Source organism: Lathamus discolor, chromosome 2 (assembly GCF_037157495.1).
Source record: "Lathamus discolor isolate bLatDis1 chromosome 2, bLatDis1.hap1, whole genome shotgun sequence".
Classification (NCBI taxonomy): domain Eukaryota; kingdom Metazoa; phylum Chordata; class Aves; order Psittaciformes; family Psittacidae; genus Lathamus; species Lathamus discolor.
In genome coordinates, this window is record NC_088885.1 from 86599385 (window position 1) to 86619120 (window position 19736).

General features: G+C 37.6%; 1 protein-coding gene across 18 annotated transcripts in view; it reads left to right on the forward strand.

The window, feature by feature from the left end:
• The window catches only part of SEMA5A (semaphorin 5A), a 326978-nt gene that overhangs the window by 194420 nt on the left and 112822 nt on the right, over positions 1-19736 (forward strand). For all 18 annotated transcript variants that reach the window (XM_065667646.1, XM_065667638.1, XM_065667640.1 and 15 more), the window contains 3 exons: positions 2190-2475; positions 5561-5696; positions 8747-8951. In XM_065667646.1, coding sequence (XP_065523718.1) covers positions 2190-2475; positions 5561-5696; positions 8747-8951 — 627 coding nt within the window. The remainder of the gene's footprint in view (positions 1-2189; positions 2476-5560; positions 5697-8746; positions 8952-19736) is intronic.

Below are 19736 nucleotides of genomic sequence, written 5' to 3' on the forward strand. Positions count from 1 at the left end.
AGTTATCTTTTTTGATTAACTTAGAAGAGTCTGTGGGGAAACATCCTTACAGGACAGTCATGCTGCTTTATGAAGGAAGATGTAGACGTTCCCAGGCTTTGTGCTGAGTAGGCAAACTTCAGAAATTGCATGCTACAGTGTATTTGCCCAGAGGCAGCAGTAACTAGCCACTGGCTGCTTTCAGTGCAGGGACTTGTGTATCTCTGTAGCACTGCTCCGTGTTGTATACTGGAGATCTTCGTTGTGTCACATTGCCAAGCTTATTTGCTTGCTTTCCTGATTCCATTTGTTCCATTTAATTTAGGGAAGTCTAGTCAGTCTGATACATCCATAAATTGAATATATAAAATCCTATAAAGGTCATATACAATACTTGTGACATTTTTACAGGTTGACATTCTCATGTTGCTCCAGAGTGGCTGTATGCTGTCAAACGCCCAAAGCCCTGCACTTGTCGTGGTGATCTAGTAATTCACAAATGAAATGCATTTACCTTTCCAGAACTATTTACAAATTCAGCAGGAAACAAGAGAGTCACTTCATTTGCTGCATCAAAAAATGTTCATGAGAGGCCTCCATGTCAACAAATAAACATTTTACAGCACAATATTTGGAAACATATGAACTAATTTTTCCTAGACAAGAATCTCTTTTTTCGTTTGAAACTTTTAAGTGACGCAGTTCACTTTTTTCCAAAGAGAAAATGAAAAAAAGGTAACTCTGACACGATAATCCTCCCATATCCACAGAATACCCTAAGGTAGCTCTGAAATTATTACATTTCATGCAAATGAAAATAGTTTTCACAAATTTCAACGTCAGGTCACATTTTCATCAGTTCATAATCAATAAAGTATATGCATAGGTATTTGCAGATGTATATGCTGTTCCTCAGTTTTATATCCATGAAATATGAGTACTAGTTTTTATTTATGCATGGTTTTATGATTATCTGTGCAACTTAAAAATATTGTCTCTTGAAAGATTGACGGATTTTTCAAGAACCCTGAGAACATTCTGAATGCATTTCATTTGGTTTTTATTCTTAAAGTTTGTGAAAGTTTTATTTGTATTTCATTATTCTCCACAATTTGAGAGCTTTTTAGTTGTGTTTCTGGCTCTGCAGTGAGATCCTAGACCATTTTAGATCAGTGGGCCTCCAACAAGAATCTATGTGGTCTCCACACAGCTTCTCTTGTCCAGACTGAACAACCCCAATTTTTTCAGCACATCTTCATATGGGAGGTGTTCAAGCCTCCTGAGCATCCCCGTGGCCCTCCTCTGGACTTGTTCCAACAGGTCCACGTCCTTCTTATGTTGAGGACACCAGAACTGCTTGTTTCTCAGGGTTCTATAATTGCTTGTTTCTGAGGTTCCTTACACAAGGCCAGCTCTTCTTCACAAATATGTATATCAAATTTGTCTTTTCTTTAAGAGAGTTGTCAAGTTGTTTAAGAAAGTTGTCAGTCTCTCTTAAGATCATGGACTTTCCTCAGTTTTACTAATCTTTATGGGAAATGGGCCACATGTTTATTGTCTTTGGTATTCATTGCTTCCCTTTTGTTTTTTTAAAAAATATTACCAACTGTTTTCAAGATTTTTTAATATATTCTCTAATTCCTCCTGCATCACTATCAGTTTCTTTGATCAGTTTTTAATCATTTTTAAGAAAAGAAAAATGAAAAAGGAAAGAATACTGTAATGCTATCAAAAGCTTTAAGCAGTATGGGGCTAAAATTTGGTTGTCTTACCATCAAATGCTCTTGTATAGCCTTCTCTTTCTTTTCATTACAGCCTCTGAGCACAGTCTTAGTCACACTCAGTTACCATCCATAACCACTAATCTGGAGCTTTGGCATGGTGATAAAGCAGAAACACAGTTAGCAGATAAACTCAGTGATGCTTGTGGTGGTAGAATACTTTGAGCTGGGCTAGGGCTGCCCAGCACAGTCATGTGCTGTAGACACCTCCAGCACGAAGTCTGTCTAGCCATGTTCATGTAGCTCGTAATCCTCATAAGAAATGAGCTTGCCTACTCAGCTATGTCTTGGGGCCAGTTCCCTGCAAGGATAATAAAAGGTGTGTTTTTTCTAAATTTAGTGCTTGAAGATGCATCCAATTTCCATGTTAATACAAGTGCATGTATTACAAGAAGGTAATAAATAATTTTTTTCTTCTGTTATTTTCAGAGCCAAATTTTGTGTCATCTTATGACATTGGGAACTTTACCTACTTTTTCTTCCGGGAGAATGCAGTGGAACATGATTGTGGGAAAACAGTGTTTTCTCGTGCTGCGCGGGTGTGCAAAAATGATATCGGTGGCAAGTTTGTGCTGGAGGATACCTGGACTACCTTCATGAAAGCTCGGCTGAACTGCTCTCGCCCTGGAGAAATTCCATTTTACTATAATGAACTACAGAGCACTTTCTTTCTGCCAGAATTGGACTTGATTTATGGGATTTTTACCACTAATGTGTAAGTAAATTCCATGGTATGTTTTATTTACTTGCCGTTCCTGACAGTAATAACTAAAGGTCTGAGCTGCTTTATTCTGCATGTGCTGGGTAAACATAAACAAAAATTACTGTTTTTCTCAGCTTTCCAAACTACAGTGTCTTTTGCAGTGTCTTCTTGTGAACAAGTGTCAGTTCCAGGTGCTTTCCACATGGATCGTTGAAGGTGTATGAAAGAAAGAATTCTTAATATTTCCCTACAGCTGGGAGACAGTTGTATTTAAGACTATTCAGTCGTATTTTTCATGCACCCTTAAAAGAGACATTATTTTTTATTATGCACACTACTGTAGTACACGAATACATTATTTCTTTATTAAATAAATATTTTATAATGTGACATAATCACAGATTTGACATGATATAATTTGACCATTTCAGGATGACCTTACCCAAAAGAACACAAGAAGTGCTCTTATAGACCCAAAATCTACTCCTGTGAGTTTGAGGGTCAAACCAAGAATTTAGTCTAATTTTCAACTGAACCTGTTATATCAATAGAGTAAAATTAAGAAATGTACAGTATGGTCTTAAAAGTAACAATTTGGTAAAATATTAGGTATAATACTTTTGGGGGGTAAAATATTAAGACATTTGATAAACATAATAAAAGTTCCCTAGATTCTGAGCTTGATACCAAGACTTGCTTAACTCTTAGGAAAAAAAAGACATTCATCTCAGAAATGTCCTTTGTTACTTTAGGCTTTATAACTGGAGTTCATATGTTGCTCCATGAGAGCAGCCTGTATGTTACAATAAGCATAAATTTGAGCTTGGGCTAGTTTCCATGCTATTGGTGCCATCCTTTGTTAACGCATCTAGGCATCTTGCAGACCTGGGCTCATCCCTGTGCTGGCAACTCATACTGTGAGCATGACTAGTGAGGGGTTGCTCGAATCATGCTGTGGCAGTTCATGAGTTGTGATATCGGATAATGGCTTTGACAAAGTCCTGCTACTGAAAGCCTAACCAGAGGAATTTTGCTCCAGAAAATCCAGAGGGTTTTGACCATGGAAGGGAAACAATGCTCTTCTCTCAGAAGGGCTGCCCTGATAATCTGGGGAACTATGGATTTTCCTGTGATACAAATTCCAATTTCTGAGGTTGAGCAACAATATCAGGGCTGTCATCAGCACACCCTGATCTTCTGAAAATGGATTTGCTAACCTAACACTATCTTTGCCACATGAAAGTAGTCAGTATTTGAAACCTTGCTGCTAATTCCTTCTTCCCCTATAGCTCAGTGTTCTATCTTGTCCAAATGAGATGGACCATTCAAACTGAAATTCATCACAACTGTTTGGGTTTAGGTTTTTTGATAGTTTCCTTAAATTATATGTGTTCATGCAATCAAATATTGTAACTAAATTTTTTGGACATTGTTGCAATGTTGTAGAGTTAAGATTACTTCCTCATGCTGAATACTGCCCACAGATACCACACAACCCATATGATCCACCTTTCAGCTCTGCACCTAATTTCTTCACAGGAACAGGGTTACCCATGAGGGGGAACAACATATTCCTTTCTGTTGGTGTAACAGCATCAGATATTATTGAACCACATTCAGCATTCTTCAATGTCAGTGTCTTCAGAACTGCAATGATTTTATTGTACCCTAATGCTATTTTAATGTACTGTAAATATACTTGAATATACCTGTGGGGAAAAAGCTGAAGCATTTCTGTCAATTAAGACTGAGTAATAGCAAAACCTGCACTCTTTATGTGCCATTGACCATTAAGCCCACTATATCCTCTGCTTCATAATGAAGCTGAATTTTTTTTTCTTTCAGACTATCCAAAAATCTATAAGCATGAGTCTAATGTCCTTTAAGGACTTCAAGAAAGTAAAGATGACATGGTATGGTTAATAATATTAGTGATCTACTTTTAGTGATAGTTGATGTAGGCAAGAAAATATCAAATCAAATGATAACTGATTCTAAAGAAATTGTTGGCATGAAACTTCAAATTTTGGGGTTTCTTTGAAGTAAGACTGAGAAGTGTAAGAAAGCAAATTGTTCTTTTGTCCTGCTATTAAATCCATGTATCCTAGCTCCTTTTTTCAGTTCTTGATATATTTGATCCCCTAGGGTTAGCTTTTCTTGCCAACATTTTGGAGTTTCTATAGTAGCCTTTCCTAAGCTTTGTCTAAATTACAGAAGAAGTTAAAAAAGAAAAAAAAAAAGAAGGGGGTGGGTGGATGTAAAAGGAAAAAAAGAATGCTGTGTGGATCAATTGTCAGCAGTTTTACCTGCAATGGAAATTTGTGGAACTGTTACTTTACTTATCTATCCCTTTACCTCAAACTGTGGAAAGGAACAATGCATGCAGGCATTCAGAACATGAACACGAGCTCTCATAGTCACTGAGTTATATCCTTTACAATGTGCAGAACTACTTTATTGTCTTGTATATTACGTTTCCAAGACCAGAACAGGAAATTGTGTATTTTGCCTGGCTGCTGTTTGTTTCTATTTATTCCTCTATCTTGGGAGTTATGCAGTCCGTTATTTTTTCTTGATGAGTTTCTGGAATTTGCATTCGTAATGCTGTACAATATCTCTTCAAAGTGAGGATTTTTGTGGAGGTGTCTTACCCAGGGATTCTCTAGGGTCTAGAGACATACCATACATTGAAAATCCTTACTTCTGTCATGCTGCCATTGGTTGTATAGAAGAAGTTTTAATGAGCCTTGGGAATAATATCACCCTGAACTCTGTAACTAGAAGAAAGATGTTCTCAATGCATGTGTTTATGTGTAGAAGTATAGCCCTGTGATATTAGAGTAGCAGCAGAAGGTAGGAAGTTCTGCATCTCTTGCATACCAGCTACTTGGCAAGGCTGACAGAAATTTTAAATCCAATATTGGTGCCTAAAATCATTACATCATTTATTGCTATATTGAGATATCATCTCCTGGTTGATCACTTCTGCTTTGTTAATTACGTGGAGGATTGGAGACTCATTGTGGGTTTAATTTTTTATCAGCAAATCAACTTTTTAATGTTCTTACATAGGTTAATGTCTATATTTGTTTTGCAGGAACAGCATAGCAGCATCAGCAGTTTGTGTTTTCAATCTGAGTGCCATAACTCAGGCCTTTAATGGACCCTTCAAATACCAGGAAAACTCTCGCTCTGCTTGGCTTCCATATCCCAATCCTAACCCTAATTTTCAGGTACAGATACATGGGAGAAGGACAGTAGTTAACATGATGTTTTTTTGGAAGTGTTGTATGGTTTATAAAGTCCAGTTTTGCAGTATGTTACAGCTTACAATCTTAAAAAAAAAAAAAAAACAGGAAAAAAAAAACCCCAAAGAAAAAAGGCTTAAGAGGTCCCCTTATTTCAACACACTTTACTTTATCCTTCCACAAAGGATATTTTCATTTGTGTTGAAAAGCAGATGCACTTTGAAGTGTATGAGGAAAAAGGCTTGATTTCAATTTTCTGACAAAATTAAACACTAAACACTATAGTTATTTGTCAAGGTAACATTAATCCCTAGCCTAAGTATGATCCAACAGGTATTCTCTTTTACATGGCACTTGTGCTAGTTGAACCTGAAAAGGGGACACTGGCAGAAAAGATAGAGAGGGGAAAGGGGTAAACGAGGAGCAGTAAGGATTTTCCTGTGCAAGGTGGCCCATACTTGTTGAATAGTCTGATTAAAAGAATTTGTGATGTGGGGCGCCCCTCATTTTAACTTGTCGCCCTCAGAGGGTGTAATAATTTGCAGTTGACTGACAGCATAAAGCTAATTAGTGGATCTTTCTACATAAAGAAAAGGGTATTTCAGGTAAGCACATAGGCATTGTTTTCTTCTTCATATTAACCACTCCTACAAAAATTTTAGTAAGTGTGATTCTAGCAAGGAAATGGAAAACAGCATTAATTTAGTAATTAACGACAACAGCTGTTCACCAAGATACATTGTGTTCGCCTTTATCCACCTTTCACCCTCCCTTAATGAAATTTCACAAGTTCAGTGCTACTCCTAATAACAGCCTTCCCTATCTTCTAAGTGTCATGAGATCTCTGCAAGGATGAAACACAATCACCCACTGGGGATTGTAGGCAATTTTAATTACTTCCTGATTTATGCATATGAAGGAAAATAAGACCCTGAGTTTGCTCTGCGTTACAGGCCAGAGCCATGTTACCTTTCCGAAAAATAGTATGTTTGGCATTAGTCCCAAGAGACAAGACTCCATTTAAGTAAGCCATATTACAGAAGTGGGCTATATTTGTATGTAGCTTTGTACATATTTGTATCGTCAAAATAGTGATATCAAGAGGGTCTAAGTGAGGCTAAATCTTTGAAGGAGAAAGCCTGAAGAGAGGCTTGTGTGTAAAAATCTTTCTGACTAGGAAAGTAAGTCCAATAAAAGTTATTAATCCCTCTCTACAAACCTTGTATTAATGTTTTGATAGTTATCGTGAGATCACCCCATGCAGATGGTGCGTACAAACAAAGATGACAGCCTGACGGCTGTGTAAAAATGGTTTAAGTCGCTAGTGTGCTGTTGGTGCTGATTTCTAAATTCCAGTCAAGGCTTAGCTGTTGAAGAAGTTTCTTGCTTGGATAGTTTGGTAAATTTTAATACTGCTGCTACTTTTTTTTTTTTTTACAAAAACAGTGGCAGCAGTTGTATCAGCAGGCCAGCATTAGTGTTAGAAGCTGTAACACAGCCTTTTACAGCACAGTATTGAAGCCAATTGACACTGGCTGATCTGTAGGTATCCTTAGTAATGTCAAACTTCTGTTCTTTTGCAGGTGCCATCTTTTATTCTGTTGAAATTCCTATTAGATTTCTGGCTCCATAACTGTAGCAGTAATGTATACCAGAAGCTAGTCTAATGCCGAGAGCTAGGCGTAACCGTTTGTTTTGGGACTTGATGATGCTTTAGAGTACATACTTTATGTAGATGGGATATATTCATTGGCTGAGTATCTGGTTTCCTTCCCAGAGAGGAGGACTTGGACTTTTCTTTTGTAGAGTCCTTATGATGAATTATCAGAAGTTCTGTTTGTGTAGTCTCAGAAGTAGATTTATCCTCAGAGTATTCAGTTACTCAGCAATAGCAAAAGCATGTGATTTGAATGAAGACTGCTGCTACGTAGTAACAATTGCATCAGACATTGCATTTCCAAGACTGGATTATAATAATGAAATATTTTCTAGATTAGACTACTACTGGAGTCCCAGTTTTGAGGAATACTGTTTTTCTCCAGAGATTGTTGCTTTTCTCTTTAGATAGGACAATTTCCACTGTAAGACCAAGGACCATGTGTATTTCAGTGTACTATGAGTGTTCCAGCTGGAATCTTTCCTGATTGATAGATTCAGAAAAATTCTTTTTTGGCGTGGTTTATTTTTTTTCACTGGCCTGATATGCAGTGTGCACACAGAGCAAGTAATTGTTTCCTGACAGTTGCTTAACTGCATTCCCTTATCATGCTATCTGTCATTATGAAATTATTTATCTGAGTTTTTCTTAACATTTGTGGATTTGAACTGATCACATAATTTCAGATTGAAAACATGGCAATAATGACAAAATAACTGGTAAGGTTTTGCACACTATAATTTTGTTCATGCTGTAATTCATGGCTTAATTTGTGACAGAGAATAAAAAAGTATGACTTAGGGTATGCCTTTCACATCACTGACATATTTGATAAATGCTGTGAAGTACTGGTTTACTTCTCTAATGCAATTATGTGTGAGTAAACATGTGGATGTTTAGATATTCACATCCACTAAGCAGCTTTCTCTTTTGTGTCCTTAGATAGTTGAAGACCTAAATGAAAAGGTGCTAAGTTTAACTGCCTCTTATTTTGCTTTCTTTATTCATGGTTGAAATTTGCATGTAGTTAATGAATGCTTTCCTGTCTTTAGCACTGTGACTGTGTAAATTATAAAGCAAACAAGTCAGAAGATTCTGTGTTTTGTTGGATGGTGGTTCTTCTCCTTCCTGCCCTGGGAACAGTGATATAGCAAAATATTACTTGTGGTGGTCAGTCTGATGCCCTTTCACGGTGTTTAGAGTTAGGGAGCCTCCACAGTACTGCATCAGGAAAGCTGAGCTTCCTCAATCACTGTGTGGACAGTCTGGTCAGCACCAAAATATATTCTTGAGTTTTATTTTTCCTGTGCTGTAAATCAGAGAGTAAATCTGTTCTTATCATTGATGCATATAGTAACTTACTTTTCTGTGTTTACAGTGTGGCACCATGGACCAGGGACTGTATGTAAATCTGACAGAGAGGAATCTTCAAGATGCTCAAAAATTCTTTTTAATGCATGAGGTTGTTCAACCAGTTATTCCAATTCCTTACTTCATGGAAGACAACAGCCGATTTTCCCATGTGGTTGTGGATGTCGTGCAGGGCAAGGACATGCTTTTCCATATCATCTATCTTGCCACAGGTATGAGCTCTGGCTTACTGTAGAAGCTGCAAAAGTTTATGAGGTCTATGAGTTTTAATGTTCTGTGAATTGGTTATGAAATATGTATAATGTACCTTGAACAACAGCTTTTCCTCTTTGACAGCATTCACCTATCTTCTACCTTCTCCGAGTAGATGAATTCAGCAGTTCACAATGTCTTTGTTTATGTTATATTGTGAACTCAATTTTTGGTGTCTGTTTCCTATTCTCCTTTGAAGATAATGAAGCCTACTTGCTTTTGAGGGAGTGAATAGTTGGAAATTCTACAAACAGGACTTCAGAAGTTTCTTTATCTTTTATTCTTTATTTAGCTCAGTGTACAATCTCACCCAAGATAAGATGTTTTAGGATCCTCTGAAATACAAGTAACTTTACAAATAGCAAATACTACTACTGCTATTGCTCTTTCTGACTTTTCTGCTCACATAAATTTTATTCCTTTCCTTTTCATTTTTAAGTCATTCATTATGCAGTTTCACACCCTGCCTTATTATTTGCCCATTTATGTATGAGCTTAGCAATGAAAGGAAAATAATCCTCCACCTAAAATGGCCTTGGTTAGAAATACTGCCGCCTTGGTTCAAAATTTCAAGCATCTTAAAAATAGCAAGGGTGTCAGAGAACTGTTTTTGCAGAACAAGGATGTCCCAGCTGTGTCTGAAATACTTAGTTGAACTAAAATGTTTAGAGTCCTGTGGCATGAAACTTGGAGTAGTTCTCAGGTATGCAGTCCTATGTATATTAGAAGGGAATAGTTCATCAAAGCAATGGTTTGTTTACCCATCTGAAACCAAAATGCACAGTTTGTCTCACAATGAGTAGGCACCAAATATGGTAAATTTAAGGAAAGAATCTGTTGATCAGCAAGAGGGGAAAAAAAATCCTAATTCTATTTATTTGATTTTGCAATCAGCAAAATAAATTTTAAAATTATAATTGATTCAGTAGAAACTGGAACAATACTTTTAATTAAAAAAAAATTATTATTTACTAATGAAAATAATATATTCTGCAGCTTATCATTTATCAAGTGCCTAGATAAAATTTGCATTGTGGCTCATTTTAAGCTTTCATTTTCCCTTGAAAGCATGATGCCATTTTGTAGAGAAGATTGCTTCTTTTGAGTCTGAAGAAACTTTATAGTAATTTGGTGCATTCAGGTGAAATGGTATTACTTTGCATGTTATCCTTGTAGCTTTCTTCTTGTGCTTATTGAAAGATAGGTGGTAATATAAAAGCTTTTAATGGATTAAAACTGTGCTTGGTTTTGACCATCCCAGTCCAAACAACCCACTGGTTGGTAAACCTTAGCATTGTAAATGAAATCAAGTCAATACTAAATACTGTTTCTATTGTAGAGATCTCATGACAGAAACTGAATTACAAAGACATGTACTGAATTTGTAATTTGTCATAATCAAGATTGTCTTCAATTTTCAGTTTCCCTTGCTGTGTTTCCTTTTATCTTTAATTCAGTGAGGATCATAAAACTTTACATTTCATGATGCATTAATAAATTGTGTTCAATAAGGATTGTAGGTACTTGTTATGAATCTTTCTTGCTGCTATAAAGGTATGCTCCCATAGTCCTTGTGATGTATGATAAAATGAATATGATAAAAAATCCCAGATAACATTATTGCATTCTTGATGTTTTCTTGACATAGCTAATTCTATTTCACTTCTGTTTCACTCAATCACAGTGGATTTTGTTAGGATTCCTTCTGCCCTGCTTCCTACCCCCACCCCCTACCCCCTCACCCCCCCCCCCCCCGCAGTTGAGCAAAAGTACTAAGCTTTATTTTTCAAGAAATATTAATATTCACCTTTCAGAAAAATTACCTTTTTGGTAGATATTTGCTTGTGTAGAAGCTGTGGAACTGTTATTGAGTTTGATCCTAAACTGCATGCGGTAAAAGATTACTGAGAAAACACCACTGTTTCTGTAAACAACAGAAACTAAAAGGCAGCAGCCTTAATTTTGAAAATAAACAGTAACTTTGGAAGCAGCCCAAGTTTAACAGTTTTGGATTACTCCAGTGTTCAGCCTTACTCACACATACAATGTCATCTATCCCAAGCTCCTACCACCATACAGCTTTTGTATGTTTGGGAAAGGTGAAAGAATGGCATTACAGTAACTATCAGATCAGGAAAGGTTTTAATTCTTGTATGTTTTCTAATTTAATTTACTTGCATTCTTAAAAATTGTATCAAATTAAATTTGGAGTTAAAATTTTGCTTCAATGCTTCAGCTTCAAAAAAAGGCAAAGAAGTAAAAGCTGCCTGGCAGAAAAGGACATGGAGGTGTTGGTCGATGTCCTTGTGAACATGAGCCAGTAGTGTGACCAGGCAGTCAAAGCGGCCAAAAGCATCCTGGCCTATATCAGCAATAGTATGACCAGCAGGACCAGCGCAGTGACCATCCTCCTGTACTCGGCACTGGTGAAGCTGCATCTCGAATCCTGTGTTCGGTTCTGAGCCCCTCACTGCAAGAGAGACATTGAGGTGCTGGAGTGAGTCCAGAGAAGGACAGCAAAGCTGGTGAAGGGTTGGGAGCACAAGTCTGATGAAAAATAACTGAAGGAACTGGGACTGTTTAGCCTGGAGAAAAGGAGGCTCAGGGGAGACCTCTCTACAGCTACTGAAGGGAGGTTGTAGTGATGTGGGGGTTGGTCTTTTCTTCCAATTAACAAGTGATAGGATGAGAGCAGATGGCCTCAAGTTGCACCAGGGGAAGTTTAAATTAGGTATTAGGAAAAAAATCTTCATTGATGGGGCTGTAAAGCACTGAACAGGCTGCCCAGGGAAGTGGTGAAGTCACCATCCCTGGAGGAAATTAAAAGACGTGTAGATGTGGCGCTTAGGGATGTGGTTTAGTGGTGGACTTGGCAGTGTTAGGTTAACACTTGGACTCTATGATCTTAAAGGTATTTTCCAATTTGAACAATTCTGTTCTATGATTCTAAGATCTGAGGAACAACAAGGAGGTCTGCATTGAGGAGGAACATGGAGGTCTGCATTCAGTCCCTCGGAAAATCAAGGAGCACACCTCTTTGGAGCACACTTCCTTTGGCACATGATTATGGCTTCGGGGGGTGTGTGTATGTGTGTGTGTGTGTGTGTGTGCTAGTAGCGATCTACAAATACCTACATGGAGTTTACATGGAAAACAGACCCAGGCTTTTCACAGTAGTGCGTGGCGATGGACAGACAACAGGCAGAGAGTTTCAGGCTGGATATAAAGACAAACTTTTTCACTCTGTGGACAGTCAAGCAGTGAATGTCAAGCAGCATTTCCCAGGGAGGTTATGCAGTCTCCATCCTCGGAGGGTTTCAAGACCAGACAGCAACCCAGTCTATGTTATAACTATTTGTCCTTTGAGCAGAAGGTTATTGAGACCTCCCGATGTACCTTCCAACCGAAGTTTTCCTCTGTTTATCAAATGCCAGAACAATGTGCAAATTGATTGGGCTAAATTACATTTTTACTAAGCACTGTGTTAATAGATGTCATTGTACTTTCTGCTGCCAAAAGGAAAGTACTGCATTTAACTGCTCTAGAAGGAAAGCTTTTAACTGCTGTAATATAACTACTGGCAGTAAGCAATTTACACCTAGTGGTGTAAAGCAGGATGGATCCAACCCATGCTGTGTGAGATGTACTCTATGCAACTTTTGTAGTTATAATTCATTACAACATTCTTACAGAAACTGTCTTCCAAAATGCACAAAGCTGATTCAGTGGAAAGGTAGGCATATAGATTGGATTGAATACAAATGAATGCTCCACTGTCTTTGTTACTCAAAGTAAAAATCCCATTCTTTGTAGCAGATAGGCAGTAGTAAAGGGAAAATTTGCTCTTCATCTCCCTCACATTCACTTACCTATCCATCTTGTTATTAAAATACAAATATTACAGAAGAGAATAACTCTGACAGTATTAAAGTGTAATCTAATTTCATTAAACATTAAATAGATATAATATTACTTGAAGAGAGACTGGTAGTAAGCAAACAAATGCATTAATCTGCTGTGTCAACAGACTTCATTTCCTAAACCTTTGCCAAGTCATCATTCTGCTAGGGGATTCTGATGTGCTGGGATTTAACAGCTACAGCTCATACCAAAAATATACTTCAGTACTTCAGAAACACATATTAATCTTTCACTGCACCGACTTCTAACTCAAAATGAACGGATATATCAATTCCTTCATAGTGTTGCTTAAAGCTGGCATAGTGCTGCTGGCTTTAGGCAGGCTGAAATCCCTGAAACCATTTTTAGTGATTCAGGAAGGAAAGTCAAGAAAAGCATTCATAGAACTTCTGAACTAAAAATCATCTATAATAGTAAATGAAAAATAGAGCAATCTAGAGAACAACCAATTATTTTGACATCTTTTCAAATTTAAAAGACTTCTTCATTAGAAAATAACCCAAGCAAAGTGGTACTATATGTGTCACAGTTTGTTTTTCTCCCTTTTGTCCCTTACACTGCCCTTTTTATTGTCTCCCTTCGATTTGTTCCTTTGAATTTAAATGCTTGTGTCACATAGTTAAAGATTTTGTCAATATCAAAAAGATTTCAACTTGTTTGTTCTTTGGTGGTTTTTTTTTTTTTTTTTGTGCGTGTGTGTTTTTTTTTTGTTTGTTTTGGGTTTTTTTTATGAAACAGTCTGCTGCAACAAAAGTAATTAGCCCTTATTTACAGGACTGTGGCTGAATGTGTTGATTTATTAGAATGAATAAGCAAATTATTAGGTATGGCATCTATTTTGAGGGTATTCCGAAAGCAGTTTCTGGTTGCTGTTTCTTAGAAGTTCAGAAAAAGTCATATTTGCACTGTCTGAAAACAAACCTTAAGGACATATTTTAAAAATTACTTGGAAAAACTCCCGCGTTTTCTCTGTACTTCAGTCCCACTGGATAGAGTATGTCTCCTATGTATCCTGATTAGAAACAGTAAGTGCCCAGTGGTGGATCTTGATTATTGAGTTTTATAGTTTAGCATTAAGTTGGGTATGGATGACTTACAAAGAGAGCTTGAAACCTGAGGAAAGTTTTATTGTTAGATACATTGCATGTCTCTAAAGAGTGGGTTATTCACCGAACTGCACTTAAATTTTTATGCCGTAAAGCCAGGTTTTACCTGAGGCTTAAAGATGACTGGAGGATATTATAAAATGTTTTGAACTTCCCTTTCCAAGAAGTTCTAGAAAGTGTTTTTCCTCCCTTTCAGACCTCAAAATTACAGGTAGCAATGCTGAGAATAATGATAAAAATAATTCTGATGAAACATGTACAGCAATTGTTATGAAGAAATGGAGAGGTTTCATGAAGAAATTTCAAGAGGTTTGGTTTGGTTGGTTTTGGTTTGGGTGTTTTTTTTGTTTTTTTATTTTAATGCAGATGGATTTTCCATATGTTTGCTTTTAGAAGGGTTATAACAGGTAGTAAATCTCCACAAATGTAACATTTTTCCTATGAAGCGCTAATGCTGTAGATTACCTAGAAACTAGTCTCAAACTCATGATAAAGCTATTTGGAAGTGCTAACGAAACTCAATTTGGTAATGCTATCAAAACAGTTTTTTTCTCCTTTTTGTCTTCCAAATGAGAGTAAATTGATGAAAAGTAGTGCACAATTGTATTCCTCTGTGATGTTTGTTACAGTTCTAACTTTTTCCTCTTGTTTTTGTAATCTGGACAGCACACCTTTTGCTAGGGAACAGCCCATGGTCTTAACAAGAAAAAAAGTTCTGTGTGTGTTTTGGCTAAAAAATACCAGATGAAATATTGTCATTTTCCTGCAGACAACAGCTTCTGATTAAAGTGCGCAGCTTTCACAGTTTAATGTGCATGATGTCGTAATGTATGTAGTATGTGTGAAGTTACTGACCTTAAAATTTTAAGCAATAATATATGTTTATGTGCATTTCATACGTAGTGAAGATGGCAACAAAGCTTAAATTGATTGCATTTTTTCTAATTTGGTGCTATTTCTGACTGTATTATTTCAAGTGTGTTGAGGTTGTTGGAAGTAATCTAGATAATTTTTGTAGATAGAAGCTATAGATTTTCCTCTCACTTTGAGAAGCAGAAATTGCAGTATAAATACAATAATAATAATAATGATGATCAAAGCAGTTGTAATTTGAGTCACAATTCAAGCGTGAAAGTGGAAGGTAGTCTGTACGTATTAATATTTTCTAGTTCAAAATGAGAAGCAGGGAAATTGGAATGCAGGTGGATAATGGGGCATATACACTGTGACAGGCAGTTGTCATCCTTTAAAAACTATTTAAAATCTTCTGTTGTAAGAAAACGTGGTTGCTTTGTTTCTTATGCCTTTCCTTGACACAAGATATGGTGTGCTTTTGCACAATTGTGAAGCACCCCTGCAAACAGTTTTAAAACTATTTCCCTGTAACGTCTTATCCTTCTGGCTTTATACAATATCATTTTAAGAGGCTTGAAACAAGGACAGTCAGTTACTTTGCTATCTAAAGCTGGTGCATGTTGAAAGACAAGAGTCCTTACAGTAACATATGATCTTGAACATTTGTTTAAAAAAATCAATAGTAAACCCTAAAATCAATAACATTATTTTCTACTCCTTTTGTAGTGACCCTTACCTCTGATAAAGGAAAACCCTATCTGAATTAATACTTTGTTTATGATATTAATCTTTCTAGGAAATTGGTAGCATGGTTTTGTCTTCAAGAGCCTAACGTATGTTCTGGCATTTATGCTTTTTACTAAGAATCACAGAATCACAGAATCCCAAGGGTTGGAAGGGACCTCAAAAGATCATCTAGTCCAACCCCCCTGCAAGAGCAGGGTAACCTACAGTACATCACACAGGAACTTGTCCAGGCGGGCCTTGAATATCTCCAGTGTAGGAGACTCCACAACCCCCCTGGGCAACCTGTTCCAGTGCTCTGTCACTCTTACAGTAAAGAAGTTCTTCCTGATGTTAACGTGGAACTTCCTATGTTCCAGTTTACACCCATTGCCCCTTGTCCTATCACTGGATATCACTGAAAAAAGCCTAGCTCCATCATCCTGACACCTACCCTTTACATATTTGTAAACATTGATGAGATCACCCCTCAGTCTCCTCTTTTGCAAGCTAAAGAGACCCAGCTCCCTCAGCCTCTCCTCATAAGGGAGATGTTCCACTCCCTTAATCATCTTTGTGGCTCTGCACTGGACTCCTTCAAGCAATTCCCTGTCCTTCTTGAACAGAGGGGCCCAGAACTGGACGCAATATTCCAGATGCGGCCTCACCAAGGCTGAGTAGAGGGGGAGGAGAACCTCTCTTGACCTACTAACCACTCCCTTTCTAATGCACCCTAAGATGCCATTTGCCTTCTTGGCCGCAAGAGCACATTGCTGGCTCATGGTCATCCTCCTATCCACCAGGACCCCCAGGTCCCTTTCCCCTTCGCTACTTTCCAGCAGGTCAACCCCCAACCTGTACTGGTACATGGGGTTGTTCTTCCCCAGATGCAAGACTCTACACTTGCCCTTGTTAAATTTCATCAAGTTTCTCCCCGCCCAACTCTCCAGCCTGTCCAGGTCTCGCTGAATGGCAGCACAGTCCTCTGGTGTGTCAGCCACTCCTCCCAGTTTTGTGTCATCAGCAAACTTGCTGAGGGTGCACTCAGTTCCCTCATCCAGGTCATTGATGAAAATATTAAACAGCACCGGTCCCAGCACCGACCCCTGAGGAACTCCACTAGTCACAGACCTCCAACTAGATTCTGCGCCATTGACCACAACTCTCTGCCTTCTCCCTTTCAACCAGTTCTCGATCCACCTCACTACTTGATCGTCAAGCCCACACTTCCTTTAGAATTCTAAATTCCTTTAGAATGTTACTAAGAATGCTTGCTGTATATTCCTGCTAGAATGTTTATGTTATTTTCCAGTGCAAACCACAGGTTTACTATGTAATTTAAACATAGAAATGTTGATTTGCTGCTGCCTTGTGTATTGTGTCATCTGTACTGGGCAAAGTGTCTTTAAAATGTTACCAAATGAGAATGGTTGTGTCTGAAGTCCAGCTAGATAGTTATAAATGATACTATAGGGCTCTAGGGAATCAAACCCAACATTTAAAATGTCCAGTAGTACTGATTTCCCTTGGCTTTATCACTGTGTGTATAGATAAATCATTCTGCCAGCTCCAGTTGGAGAGTGCTAAAGATTTCTTAATTAATAGATGGCTCTAACCAGAGCTAAATTATTCACTGACAGCAATTTGTATGTGAGAATCATAGCCCTTTATTTGTTTCACAAATTAACCACCACTCATTTGCAGTAATTTTTTGTTACTCTAATCAACCCATAAATAGGTCATGATTTTGATTAGTTTGTTGCTGATATTTGCTTATACAGTTTGTTTATAATTTAGATAACATGGTCATGAATTGCCTGCTGCAAGTAGATGGCATTTGTATTCTGTTCTCTTGTGGGAAAAATTTAAGTAGGAGATGCCCTTGTTTTTCTGTTCACAAATTGTCATTATTTCTTTGTAATTGCCCAGCTCTATCAGAAAAAGACTATCAATAATTGTCCAAAGAACATATGGTGTGTGCACTTCTGTGCAGGCACTGAAAGTCAGAATTGCTGTGGGAAGCAGTTACCGGCTGAAGAATAACTGGCTCTGCTTGCATAAGGGAAAGGGTAATTCACTGGCTAGGGAAGGAAACATTGTGAAGAGCTGAAGGCAAAGTCTCAACCTTTCATTAAAATGAGACCAGCTGTTCTTCACTGAGCTTTCAAATCCTGTTTGACTACCTTATAAACTTAGAATGACCAAATAGCCTTTCCTTCTTCCTTTCTAGTTTTTGAAGGAATGTCATCTCTTCTTCCTGGCAGGGAAACTAGACTTGATAACATTTGTTCATAATTAGATAATTCTAATGCCCAGAATGTGAAGCTGTGAGTGAAAAGGGGTATCTTACATGGTATACAGTGTTGACCTGCTGTCTTCAAAGCTAAGTTTTCTATTAGATCTAAGCCTATATTCAAATCTGTTGTTTTATTCCTGGTCAACATAATGATTGTTTGATTCCCAGTCAATAGTGATGGCCAATACACCTGGTCCTAATTTTGAAAACAGCTGTTGAAACTAGCCTTATGTTGGGACAAAGTTTGACCTTTGAACTGTGTAACTCTTGTATGAGTACACAGTTGGTGTTCAGGACTCTTCCTGAGAGAAGCAGGGAGGAAGCGTTCCTCCCTTTGAAGTGACTTGGCTGTATCAGAACTTTTCAGAAAGGATTAGGTAACTTGGCACATTGCTGAGCATTGTGAACTTCAGAATACTCCGCAAGGCCTTCTACTTCTAAAAAGTCTTTAATTTAAAGTGGACATTTATAAAAGAGACTCAATGAACCCCTGCCAACCAAAGAAGTGGAATAGTTAAATCATGATGGGGGGGAGGGGGGGAAGGGAAGGAGAAGTCCAAGCCCTTCATGAAACTCATCCTTGACCATAAACCAAATAAACAAACAAACAACCCTAAACAAACAAAACCCCATAAATATCGGATCACAAGCATGATGACATTATATGTACGATACTCAGTGTGAGCTGTCAGTAAAGCGGAAGTTAAATATTCTATTGAACTCCTGTTTGTGTTATGAACTTCTTCATTCTGCAGCCTTTTTCTCAGTAAACTTCAATAAATACAAATGTTTACAACTATGCAAATACAAGCAGTTCCACCAGTAATCAGTAGGGGTTTCTTCCTATAGTATTTGTGGGTGTTTTTATTCCCTTGTCTTTACCCAGCTCTGGTCATAGGACATGGCAAATCTTCATAAACTAAAGAATTTCTTAATACAGACATGCCTTATTTACTTTGTTCTGTGAGTTGTAAGAGTTATCAAAATGTGAAGATGTATTATTCCAAATACTGTGGCCTTTGTGTGAAGAGTCCTATAACCTGCAGGCAGATTCACGAAAGTTAGGTTAGGTTCCACATGTATTTTACTGCTTCAAGTCACTGGGTAAGAGTCATAATACTTGGAGTATAGACTCTTTTGTCTGCAGATTCATTCTTCTAGTTTATTTTTATTTTTCTTTCTTATCCCATGAATCTCGTAAATTTGGTAATACAACTGCTCAACTTCAGTAGGAATAGGCATGACCACAACCAACAGAGAGGTTAAATCACTTACCTAGGAGACAAGACTAAGAAGCTGTGTGAGATTTCCTGGTTATTACCAGATGTCCTGACTCCTAGACTGTTATATAAATAAGAAGTAATATGATTATATGTATTGTATACTGTGGCTGTTACTGCTTCAATGTCCTAGGGTAGTGAAATGAACATCTGGCGAGAGGTTTTTAGGTTCACGTCTCTAATCCTAACTTTGCTTCTGCCACTTCTCTATTTACTTCCTAATTTACTTTAGATTAGAAAGAAATCAGCATCATTCTTTCCATCTGTATTTCTGAACAAAAGCTGTGCCTCATGGTGAAATTGCTGCTGAACTACCATGTACATTATACTGGATTCGTATTGGATATCTGTCTTTGGCTCATCTAGGAACTGAGGCATAGGGGCATGTACTATGAGAACTGCAAATGAGTTTGAGTGTACAATAGTCCCTGAAATATTCTAGTCAGCCTATGGCAGTCAGCTGTCTTTGTGACACTTCCACTGAAAATAGCCACATAGGACTCAGTTAAGAAATGAGGCAAGGTTTGTTGTGGTTATCTGAGAATAGTTTTCTGCACTTGTGCA